Source organism: Megalobrama amblycephala, linkage group LG3 (genome assembly GCF_018812025.1).
Source record: "Megalobrama amblycephala isolate DHTTF-2021 linkage group LG3, ASM1881202v1, whole genome shotgun sequence".
Taxonomy (NCBI): Eukaryota; Metazoa; Chordata; class Actinopteri; order Cypriniformes; family Xenocyprididae; genus Megalobrama; species Megalobrama amblycephala.
In genome coordinates, this window is record NC_063046.1 from 8,753,478 (window position 1) to 8,766,820 (window position 13,343).

A 13,343-nucleotide genomic window follows, 5' to 3' on the forward strand; every position below is an offset into this window, starting at 1 on the left:
TACTCATGTTGTTCACTTTTCATAATCAAATAGATGAATTTAAAACATAACATAGGCTTATTTAAACATAAATATGAAACTAAGTTTTCTTTAATGGCTACAACACGTAGTACAGTACAGAGAAATTTCATGTCGTGAGCAAGAGCGGATCATAAGTCACGAGTCGGATCAAGAATAATTTATTTTTAGACTTATATTTAATATTAGGGGCAAGTTATTTGACATATTTTAATATTTTTTTAAAGTAACGCAATAGTTACTTTCCCTGGTAATTAGTTACTTTTATAATGATATTACTGTTTGTGAGAAGTAACTAGTAACTATAACTAATGACTTTTTTAAAGTAACATGCCCAACACTGGAAATGAGTATTCCAAAAATACCTGGATGGTCAATTTTTTCCAGTTAGAATCCAAAGTGCAGATCCGTGCACACTCGTATCTAACGGCTAATATTGCCCACAACCCAGTGCGCTGTGGACAAGGATTTGATGAGAACTACAAACATGAATAAAATGTGTTAAAAAAACTACAAACATGATGGATATGCGAAACTGACAGTTAAGCAGAGCGGTTAAGATAAAGGGGTTTGAGTGATTAATAATCAATATCTGTATTTATTAAATGTGATCCACATTATATTTCATCTGCAACAGCAGTGTGAACTTTTATAACGATGCATTTGGACATTAACTTTTAAATACATCATTATGCAAACATGAGGAGAGTTCTCCCATGACTGACAGATCAACTTGCGACTAACGTTATATTTCTCTCTGAAATGGTAGGAAATTCAATTTAATTGAATGTGGAGGATTTTAACAGTTTAAACGGTGAAGTTGCATATAACTAAGTGACAGAGCATCCATTAAAGACACAATTATGACAAAGTAGTATTTCCCAAACCTTGCATACTCTTCTGCTACACACTTAAAAGTATGTACTTTTTCTTCACAGAAACAGTATATACTTTTAGGGCATAGTATAAGTTGGCGATTTGGGACACAGCATGTGTTTGCACTGCCGCTGAGCCAGAAAGAGCCGTTATCATATGAAACAGCTTCACAAACAGTCTTTTCAACACAGTATCATTATTTCTGTGCTACAAATATTCTTTTTATTAAAGAAGTACTGTGATAAAAATGTATAGTTCAGATATAAACACTGATGTCTTTGAAAGCAATTAAAATTGAGCAAATCACATTTTGAAAGTAACATGCTTCAGATAACAACTGAATCATTACAACATTACACATGACGTTAAAAAATGTATTAATTGTTCAAAACCACTGAGTCGTCCAGTAATGAAACAAGTGAATTATTTATGAGTGAGTCATTTTGTCAGAACCTCTAGTAAATTACATGTTATTTTGTTCAGAATCGTGGGAGAATCATTATCTCTATTTGAAACAAATTAAAATTTGAAACAAATTTCTCAATTTATCTAGAATCGTGCAGCTCTAGGTGATAATTTATATTGTTAAGCTCCAAAAATGACAAGAGCACCATAAACATAAGTTATTTTTTGAAGAACAAACGTATGTACAAAATCATGAGATAATATTGTTATTATTAAATTGTTGTATAATTAAATTAATAATAAATTATTAAAGTTATGAAATAATAAAATATTTATTTATTTACCATGAAAAGATTCATATAAAGGAACATATTAATTATTATTATTATTAATAAAACTTTTTTCTTTTTTTTTATTATTATAAGTATTAAATCAATGAATAAATGATGACGAACTATTAGTTTAAAATGTTCAAGCCACAAAACAGTCTCTTGATGGTGTATTCTCCTGACAGGAGGGGACTTTCTGACATTTTTGCGCACCGAAGGCCACAACTTGAAGCCCAAGATGCTGATCAGGATGGCAGAAAATGTTGCGTCTGGCATGGCATACCTGGAAAACAAGAAGTGCATTCATCGGTGAGAGTTTGAAAATGAAACAGAAGGACAATGAAATATAGTGAAATTATATACTCCATAAGATCTCAGTCTCAATGCTGAGAAACTAAAGTAGATCCATAAAGCACTAGCAGACCTCATAAAGAGCTCACAGCTGGTTTTTATTGAATGCAATAAGTAGACTCTAGGTATTTCTCTATTATGGTTAAGTCTTTTTACCAGCGGTTTGCAAGCAATGCCCGATGGGAAGATTTTGGGATAATGAGACTGAGAGGAAATGAAACCTCACTGCTCCATCTGATAGTTTCCCTCATGCTGTGTCAAACGCTTCAGTGTCTCTCGAGAGGATTGAGTTTTAATAGAGCCAGTGAATTCTGTTTCTGTCTGTCTGTCATTCTTATACTTTTTTTTTTTAGTTAGCTTTCTGTCTTTCTCTCTATGCTTTCATTTATTTCAAAGCAACCTACAATAAATCTCTCTAATTTCCCCTGTCTCTCTCCAGAGATCTGGCTGCCCGTAACTGTCTGGTGGGAGAGGAGAGCGTGGTGAAGATCAGTGATTTTGGTATGTCTCGTCAAGAGCAGGATGGTGTTTATTCTGCTACGGGAGGAATGAGGCAGATCCCAGTCAAATGGACGGCACCTGAAGCCCTCAATTACGGTACCAGCTTCACTTAAAGAAGTCCTATTATGCTATATTAACTTTCTAATGTTGAGCATGAAAAAGGTCTGCAAAGTTACAAAGTCCCTCCAGCGGGAGTTATTCTCTATATCAGTCTCACTGTTTCTGAACTCCCTGAAACGCCTCCATTGTAGTCTTGAGTTTTCATCTGGGATTGAACCCAAGGAATATGCAAAAATAAAGGGGCGGGGCCTGGTTGAGTGAGTTGGTAGTGTGTTGAAAATCATGGAAAGGGGCGGGACATTTCTGAAACACGCTTGAAGTGCTTGACCAATCACGACGCACTGGTGCAGCCGACCAATCCGAGCACATTTTGCTTCATAACTTGTTAAATATGGATATTTTTTTACACAAACGCACCGCTTCGCTTCAGAAGGCCTTTATTAACCCGTGTGGAGTACATTTATGATGGATAGATGTACTTTCTTCAGATCATACTTGTTGATCCCGTTCACTGCCATTATAAAGCTTGGACATGTCAGGATATTTATTAATATAATTCCGACTGTGTTCATCAGAAAGAAGAAAATCATATACACCTAGGATGGCTTGGGGTAATTTTCATTTGAAAGTGAACTAATCCTTTAAGCACACATTGCCAAAGGATTGATCCATTAAAAAAGAACTAAAACAGATGTTAGACTATGCATGTTTTAGTTCTGTTCTGATCAGTTTGTACCCAGAGCGCAGAGTATCCCAAACAACACTGCATTATGCCTGACTGGTCATGATTGAGGGTTTTATGTCTCAACACTGCCCTCTGTTGTTTCATCAGGGCGATACACCACTGAGAGTGATGTGTGGAGTTTTGGAGTGCTGTTGTGGGAGACGTTCTCCAGAGGAGTCACACCATACACCATACCACAAAACATGAGTAACCAACAGACCAGAGACGAGGTGGAGCGAGGTACTTCACACACTCTACATATAACACACACACTAAAACTACGGCTTACTGCCTGTTTGCAGAGCAAGGGTTGGTTATATGTTTTGTTTTTGTTTTTAGGATATCGTATGCCAGCCCCAAATAACTGTCCGGATGAAATCTATGCCCTCATGTGTCAGTGCTGGCAGTATGATCCAAGAAATCGACCCTCATTTCGAAAACTAAAGGCAGATCTGTATGCTTTAAGTCGGTAACACACACACAGGCTTGCATGTAAGTGCAGTTATTTTATGATGAGGCCAAAGCAAAGGATTTATGTTTTTGCATTTGTGTGCCACAGTTAAGAATGCATATACAGTGCATATACAAGAATGTAAAGTGCACCATCAGTGCCTTCTGACAGAGTGCTATTATTTGATTTTATATTATATTCGATTCTGTGTATTGTTGTGTTCTGAAAGTTTTTATTGGTGACATCCTGATGTTTAAAAAAAACAAATAAATGTTTTTGTTTTTTTGCAGATGACAAATGTGATCATATATAAGTCTGTACATTCAATTGTATGAAAAAACTGTAAATAAATGTATTAATAATTATTAATATAACATTTTTAGTATGATTTTTTTTTTAATTAATACATTTATTCTGCAAGGACACATTGAAATTGATTTGTCTTGAATTGAAGTGAATCTAAAGTCAATTATAACCGTACAAAATATTTCTATTTCAAATAAATGCTGTTCTTTTGAACTTTCCATTCAATCTTCAATTTTTGTTTCAATCCTGAAACAAAAACATCTTATGGTTTCCTTAAAAATATGAAGCAGCACAACTGTTTTCAACATCATTAATAATAATAAATGTTTCTTGAGCATCAAATCATCATATTAGAAAGATTTCTGAAGGATCATGTGACACTGAAGACTGGAGTAATGATGCTGAAAATTCAGCTTTGATCACAGGAATAAATGACATTTTAAAATATATTCAAATAGAAAAGTTCTTTTAAATTGTTAAAATAATTAACAATATTACTATATTTTATACTGTATTTTTGATCAAATAAGAGACATTTTCTTTCTTTCCAACCCCAAATGTTTGAACAGTATATGCTAACGTTATCTTCCAAGAAGGAATTTAGTTTTTGTTCACTCCAACAAAAATTAATTCCATAAAGTATAATGTTCCTAAATATTTATGCATTGCAGAGCCACACAGGTGTGAATAGGCGTGTCTATCTGTTCATGTGTCTTATCTGCCTGAAGGAGACAAAAGAGAAGACTCACAGCCAAACCTGCACGAGGCTTTAATACTTTGCATAACTGAAATTAAACGCATTTTTATCATTTCTGCTGATCCAGGATAATTTTTGCTTAGAAACCTAATTGCCATTATTGGAAGAATTCACAGATAATCCAAGCTCTGAGGCTTTTATAAACATGGGTCCAGAATAGTCCTTGAATTATAAGTAAACATTTCAGTGCACTGTCAAACTGCTCACTTAAACTCTATAAAAGCATTGAGAATTACCCTGTTCGTCACCTTTATGTTCTAAAAATGGTTTAATAGTGTGTGAGGTATGGAAAAAATAATATGCAAGTTTCTTGGAAAACGAAAAAACACTGTTTTGAAATTTCACAAATACAATATACTGTACAGAGGCCCCAAAAAGTATTAGGACATACTATAACATAATATCAAAGCATGCATTTATTCAAAAGATAGCACAAGCACACTTCTTAAGCAAAACATTTCACAAAAATAATTTAGAGTTCATCACCTTCACACCATTTGGTTAAATGTCAATGCAAAAACTGCTCAGAAAATTCAAGAAAAGATCTAGCATTGTGTGTTTGCAGATTTCAATGACATTCTATCTATGCAATGACGTTTATACACTAAGTGTGGATTAGATGTCTTAATACTTTTTGGGACAGGGGAATTTTATGAACTTTAATATTTTTTTAACCATATACAATGCATCATACCTCTACATTTACTGTGTGAAGATGTTGAAACTTGATGCTGGCACATATTTGAGCATCTAGAATGAAACTATTTCCACGTGCACCACAGTCAGAATAAATGCATTCTGATCTAAATCAGTTTTTCTGCCACAGAATAATCGGCTACATGATGAGCGAAATGAAGATAGAGTACCGTGATTATTAAAGACGGGTGGATAAATGTGCTCTCCCTCCCCTTTTGTCAAAATCGCTTTGCAATATATTTGACACAAGTTTAATTTATGGAGCGTTAAAGACGTCATCGGTGTTCTGAGAGGATGACATTGATGGTCCTGATGTGTTAAACAACATGCCAGTGTGACATGTTGTGTGTCAGCTGACACAACCGCACATAACAGCAAATACTGTTCGAAAGGCCTGCAGGTATTCCCACATGGAGCACCTGCTTGCTCACAACACTCACTGGTTGGTGCTGTCTGAGTGCTTGATGTTTGCCATGCACGTTAGGGTTATATAACTTATTACAAAAAAAAAAAAAAAAAAGATGTGCAGTTTCATAAGATATTCATAAGATGGCACATTGGAGAAAGGTTCCCAGCTAAATATTTGACAGGATGATCAGCCTCACAGGGGGTCAGGAACTCATAGGCCGGTCAGGCACGCAGCAGGACACCTTTCTCCAAAGGGCGTTTCAAAGCATTGTGTGGAAGTGCCTGTGGCAAATTCTCAGAGTGTTTTTGACAGATCTGTGTCAAATTTAAATTGCACCTTTAATTGGCAGTTTTGGTCCACATGCAATTAAAAATAATGCTTAGTAAACTGGACAAATAGTCAAACCGGTTCTGAATCACACCAGAGATCAGTTTGCAGGAGGACTTTTGAATTTTTATGTTCTGCAAGTGGTTTTGCCACACATGGAGTGTTAATGGTTGGTTCACCCAAAAATGAAAATTCTGTCATTCATTACTCTCCCTCATGTCATCCCAAACCTGTAAGACTTTCATTCATCTTCAGAACACAAATGAAGATATTTTGAATAAAATCTGAGTGATTTCTGTCCCTCCATAGACAGTCTACGCCACTACCACTTCATAAAGAGGTCATAAAATTAATCTATATGAATTGAGTGGTTTAGTCCAAATTTTCCGAAGAGGCATGGTCAATTTATATGATAAACAGATTGAATTAAGGCTTTTTTCCCCCACATATAAACATCCATCAATGCACACATCGGTTATGATAAACAGAAGCTCAAGCATGTTTGCTTGACGTGCGAGAACCAATGAGGTTCATTCTCGTGTTATGCAGCACGTTTGAGCTTCAGCAAGAACCAATGAGGTTTGTTCTCACGCGTCAAGCACGTTGGGTTGAGATTCTGTTTAAGTTCGCTGATCAATGTATAAATGCGAATCAAAACCTAAATTCAGTCTGTTCATCATATAAAGCGATTGTATCTTTTCAGAAAATTTGAACTAAACTGCTTTTGTGATCTATGAACTTTTTGAGGCATCAAAGTGTCAGTTGTGTAGCTGTCAATGGAGAGTACAGAACTGGCTCAGAATTTATTAAAAATATCTTCATTTGTGTTCTGAAGATGAACTAAAGTCTTAAGTGAACAACAGGAGAACATGATGACACTTTAATTTGGCTTCTTTTTATTGAGAATCAAAGTTTGAATATTATCATTTGTGTACAATAGAGATTGATTCTTGAAAGGTCTATATAGATATAGAAATATAGATGCAAGTGGCATCTTGTATAGTTGGAATAACAGATGTTTCACATGGAAAAAGATGTTTGTTAGAAAAACATGAACGACAAGAAACGTCATGTATATTCATTGGTCATATAAAATTGTGCACCCTGTATTGTGTAGAGTGTATTTCTTGTATTTGCAATTTAGAATATATTATACTCTATATGCATGTATGCTAAACTCATTGCAGTGAAGGCAGCACAATGAGAGGAATGCAGAAAAAGCCAAGGTCTGTACTGGGCAGACCTGTGAAAAATGTGTGAAATAGCATGTAGAAGTAGTGTAGCGGAGGGGCAGCAATTTAACCTTTAACACCTGCCATGTCACGATAACAGAATACCCTCAGTGCTCCTCTATAGTTCACAGGTCACCCTTAATGAGTGAACCTGCGACATTTGCATTATTTGCCCAGAGCATGCGTGTGTGTGTGTGTTATATTTTGCTTAGCTCTAGAAATTGCATCTTTTTTAATATCTATGTCCGTGGCATCACATGTCTAGGCACGCAGTACATTACATTACTGCTCACTGTTACTATCAGCATGACTATCAGTAAGTCATTGTCTTTGTGACAAGGGTTCTCTTCACAGCTCGACATTCCAGATCCTCCCATTTTTTTGTGACTTAACTGCGGAAAAACAGATAATTCTCTAAACCGTTTGGCCACTCACAAGCTGAGATCTTTAAGATCTGATCCTAATCAAAGCATGTCTATTTCCGCCAAGCCTCTATTCCCAGTTTGTGGGTGTGTTTTTGACAAATAGACCTCACTCCACTTGTCATTGAGATGATTTATAATGCGATGGTTTAAATTTTGCTTATGATGGTTTTGGAAGATGCTTTTACCTTCATATCTGGGTCACATGAGGTCACATGGATCACATCTTGGTGATATGAACTACAGTTGCCCTTAGTGATTTCTTTTTTTCTAAACCTGGAAGAAACTGTATAACTCTCTGTGTGTGTGTGTGTGTGTGTGTGTGTGTGTGTATATATATATATATATATATATATATATATATATATATATATATATATATATGTATATATATATATATATATATATATATGTATATATATATATATATATATATATATATATATATGTGTGTGTGTGTGTATGTATGTATGTATGTATGTATGTATGTATGTATGTATGTATGTATATATACCTACAGTACAGTCCAAAAGTTTGGAACCACTAAGATTTTTAATGTTTTTAAAAGAAGTTTCGTCTGCTCACCAAGGCTACATTTATTTAATTAAAAATACAGTAAAAACAGTAATATTGTGAAATATTATTACAATTTAAAATAACTGTTTTCTATTTAAATATATTTCACAAAGTAATTTATTCCTGTGATCAAAGCTGAATTTTCAGCATCATTACTCCAGTCTTCAGTGTCACATGATCCTTCAGAAATCATTCTAATATGCTGATCTGCTGCTCAAGAAACATTTAATGTGTACAATTGTACAAAATATTTGTGTACAATATTTTTTTTCAGGATTATTTGATGAATAGAAAGTTCAAAAGAACAGTGTTTATCTGAAATCTAATCTTTTGTAACATTATAAATGTCTTTACTGCCACTTTTGATTGATTTAATGCATCCTTGCTGAATAAAAGTATTCATTTCTTTAATTTCTTTTCCAAAAAATAAAAATAAAAATTCTTACTGACCCCAAACTTTTGAACGGTAGTGTATAATGCTACAGAAGCTTTGTATTTCAGATAAATGCTGTTCTTTTGAACTTTCTATTCATCAAGGAATCCTGAAAAAAAAAGTACACAACTGTTTTCAACATTGAAAATAATCATAAATGTTTCTTGAGCAGCAGATCAGCATATTAGAATGATTTCTGAAGGATCATGTGACACTGAAGACTGGAGTAACGATGCTGAAAATTCAGCTTTGCATCACAGGAATAAATTACTTTGTCAAATATATTTAAATAGTACACAGTTATTTTAAATTGTAATAATATTTCACAATATTACTGTTTTTTACTGTATTTTTAATTAAATAAAAACTTTCCTTACCCACTGTATATATATATATGTATACACAGGTGCATCTCAATAAATTAGAATATCATGAAAAAGTTATTTTTTCTGTAATTTAATTCAAAAAGTAAAACTTAAATATATTCTAGATTTATTAGACATAAAGTAAAATATTTCCAGACTTTTTTGTTTTCATTTTGATGATTACAGCTTGCTGCTCATCAAAATAAAAATAAAAAATCTGTATCTCAAATTATTAGAATATTTAATTTCAAGTTCTATTAAATGATTATTCTCAGGGTATAAATACTGGGTTTAGGTCAGTAATCCCAACAGCAGTCATGGGGAAGTCTGCTGACTTGACAGTTGTCCAGAAGATGATCATCAAGACCTTCTACAATGAGGGTAAGCCACAGAGGGTCACTGCTGAAAGAGCTGGCTGTTCGCAGAGTGCTGTGCCAAAGCATATCCATGGAAAGTTGACTGGAAGGAAAAGGTATACAAGTGAAAGGAATGACCGCAGGCTTGAGAAGATTGTCAGGTGAAGCTGATTTCTTCATGCTTCCTTCTGCTGACAAGCTTTATGGAGATGCTGATTTCATTTTCCAGCAGGATTTGGCACCTGCCCATACTGCCAAAGGTACCAAAAGCTGGTTCAATGACCATGAAGTGTTACTGCGCTTGATTGGCCAGCAAACTCGCCTGACCTGAACCACATAGAGTGTATTGTCAAGAGGAAGATGAGAGACACCAGACCCAACAATGCAGATCAAAGCAACCTGGGCTTCATTATACCCGAGCAGTGCCACATGCTGATCGCCTCCATGCCACGCAGCATTGATGCAGTAATTCATGCAAATGGAGGCCCAACCAAGTATTGAGTGCAAATGAACATACTTTTCAGAAGCCTGACATTTCTGTTTAAAATATCCTTTTTTTATTGATCTTATGAAGTATTCTAATTTATTGAGATAGTGAATTGGTGGGTTTTTGTGAAATGTGAGCCAAAATCATCACAATTAAAAGAACCAAAGACTTAAAGTACTTCAGTCTGTGTGCATTGAATTTATTTAATACACGAGTTCCACAATTCCACGACATTCTAATTTATTGAGATGCACCTATGTGTGTGTGTGTGTATATATATATATATATATATATATATATATATATATATATATATATATATATATATATATATACACACTGTGTATTCTGATCTGACACCTTTCTATCAGAACCAGCATTAACTTCTTGAGCAATTTGAGCTACAGTAGCTCGTCTGTTGGATTGGACCACACGGGCCAGCCTTCGCTCCCCACGTGCATCAATGAGCCGCCCATGACCCTGTTGCCGGTTCACCACTGTTCCTTACTTGGACCACTTTTGATAGATACTGACTTTAGATAAACATCACATTTGAGGGTTTTTTGTTTGTTAGTTTGTTTCTTTTGTTGTTTTAATTGATGAAGTAAGAGTGTTGAACTTTCTCCTGCGTCCTATTGTTCTGCAATCCATAATGGCAGTGCAGATAAAAGGTTTGTTTGAGCTGCGCCCTCTACTGTACAGGCGTGAATTTGCTTTTCCTTCAGTCTGAGTCTTATTCATTTCACTTTTGGTGTGAAAGGGACTTTACATTTGCCAAATGTATTTTTGGTTATTAAAAAACAATCAAGCAAGCCCAGACCAGGTGAGAAAAAATAACGCAAAAGTAACATATTGAAAGTAACTAAGTAACACAATTAGTTACTATCTTAGGGAGTAATGCAAAATTGTAATGCATTACTTTTAAAAGTAATATGCATGCACACGTTTTAGTTTTTGGTCATAGACATTTATGTAAGATGACTTTCAATCATACACATTTCAGATTAATTGTCCACAATATTAAAACATTATTAATTTATTTGGACAAATATATCGTGGCGTGATTATTAAACTAAAAAAGAATAAAAGCCTAATGTTATCTTCACGCAGAATCAGCTGCACAGAAGTGAAGACTTGACTCGTCTTTGATTGACAGTGGATCATGTGATATCCTTTTGTCGTCAGTAATGGAATGTCCTAGTGACAGATTGCAAAGGCCAGGCATGGTCATGTGATTCCTGTTATCCTTGGAATGCCACCCTGATAACAATCTGAGGGCGACACTTAACTGTCACATGCTCTCTACCTGTTTTTCGTGAAACACACCTCCTGAGAGCTGCAACAGCCACATGCTCCCTCAAGTGTGAAGATATGCACACACCACTTTTTTTATTTTCTAGACATGAGCCTGACTTTGGGATGCAAGAGAAATGAATACGCTTCCAGGAAAATGTTTCGACACACTTGATTGATTTACAATATGTCTGTTGATCTAAATGTTTCCTACTTAATGCTTGAAATTAGTTTGGCATACACATGTAAATTGCCTATGCATTCATTTCTGGTCACATGTTTGGTCACTACTTACTTTCCATACTTTCATTGGTGTTATTTGACAGTTTTGATCATTTTACTTTTATTCTATAATGTGGAAAGTGACTCACACTTGAATGGATGGTGCTAGAGAGATTTGTTATATAATAAGCTTTAAATCCTAGAAGAATTAAAAAAAAAGGTAAAAAAGGTTTAAAATTTACGTTTTTTATTATTTCTTTTGTATATTTAGATTAGATTAGATACAGTTATTGTATGCAGTCTAGATAATTAAATGTTTGTCTTTTTTAAAAAAAAATCATTTTAATATTTAATAATAAATACAATTTAAATCTAAATGTAATAAAAGTCTGTACTGCTAAAAGTTAGGGGAAAAAAACAAATAATAAAAAATATTGTGCTTTCAGAAAATTCAGAATTTGGTCGTCACGGTTTTCAGCCGTATTTGATGTGAAATGACGTGTGTAAAGAGAGGAGCAATTTGCAAAAACTAAAAAAGCAGAAATTAATTTATACAATTCATTACATACAATGAAAGCTAATGCAGCAGTTTATGAACATAAACAGCAAAATTTTGCAGAATTAACACAATATGCAAAAGACATGCAATATATTATGATTAAAAAAGTTTTAGTTATTGCCCTTATTGTGATAAACATCTGTGAGATTTACAGTTTTGTTGTAAGTTGAATTAAACATAAAGCTTTAAGGTCTTTGCATAATGAGTAGATGCATGTGATCTGGTTATGAAACAGCAGTTCAGCTATACTTCAGAAAAAAACTGATAGTATCTGGTATGTACCTGACAGAGAACAATGTCAATCATTGAGATTTTGCCTATTTAGAAGAGTCTTATGACTTATGAGTTGAATACCTGAAGCTTGATAATAACTATTAAACTGGTCATGCTTACCTTGTTATCTCTTTAAGATAAAAAAAAGATTTTGCAGAAAATGCATCTTTATATATAGAAAAATAAAATATCGGTAATGACAACTTCACTCAATTCATGCAACATCAATTCATTTTTTTTTTCTAGACAGATTTTTATATGTAGTCTCTTATTTAATATGATCCCATGATTACTGCATGTATAATTATTATAGAAGAATTAAAAATGTTGTTAAAAATAGTTCAAATACTTGTGTAGAGTTTTACTTACAGTCAGATGATCAGGAACCAAAGAAACGATTCTTTGCATGTGTCGAAAGCCCATCTGACTCAAAAGAAGTGCAGTTTTCCCTGTAGAACAAGAGAGATAAAGAAGAATTAAACACTGCACTGAAAGTTTCATACTCTTAGTCATTAACATGTTTGCCCTGATTTTCTTGATTTTGAGGGTTTGCATAAGTATCTAGATTAGTTAGATTGTATAAAAAAACTTGCAGAAGACCGAAACCTCTGGTAGAAGTGGTTTAAAAAAAAAAAAAAACAATAATGCAAAGAAAATAATCTGACCAGAAGGTGAATTGCCCTTGTCAGAGAAGTTGGTCTGAATAGTCTTTTAGTCAAAGTGTAATTATAATTATGACTAGTATGGCCACTTTAAAAAAGAAAAAAAAGAAAAAGTCAGTCAGTCAGACACCATACCAGATATTGATCAGTCTTGTCAGGTGAGTGTCACGGCCACCCTCATTTCCAAAAGGTACACCTGCAACAGGTGAGCAGTGACACACCTCCAGATTACCAGCTATAAATACAGCTGCAC

At 34.2% G+C, this 13,343-nt stretch overlaps 1 protein-coding gene across 4 annotated transcripts in view; it reads left to right on the forward strand.

Moving 5' to 3' along the window:
* The window catches only part of fes (FES proto-oncogene, tyrosine kinase), a 40,464-nt gene extending 36,375 nt beyond the window's left edge, over positions 1-4,089 (forward strand). For all 4 annotated transcript variants that reach the window (XM_048183722.1, XM_048183721.1, XM_048183720.1 and 1 more), the window contains 4 exons: positions 1,814-1,937; positions 2,419-2,576; positions 3,373-3,504; positions 3,604-4,089. In XM_048183722.1, the coding sequence (XP_048039679.1) occupies positions 1,814-1,937; positions 2,419-2,576; positions 3,373-3,504; positions 3,604-3,737 (548 nt within the window). In that variant the 3' untranslated portion in view covers positions 3,738-4,089. The remainder of the gene's footprint in view (positions 1-1,813; positions 1,938-2,418; positions 2,577-3,372; positions 3,505-3,603) is intronic.
* The last annotated feature ends 9,254 nt before the right edge of the window (positions 4,090-13,343 follow it).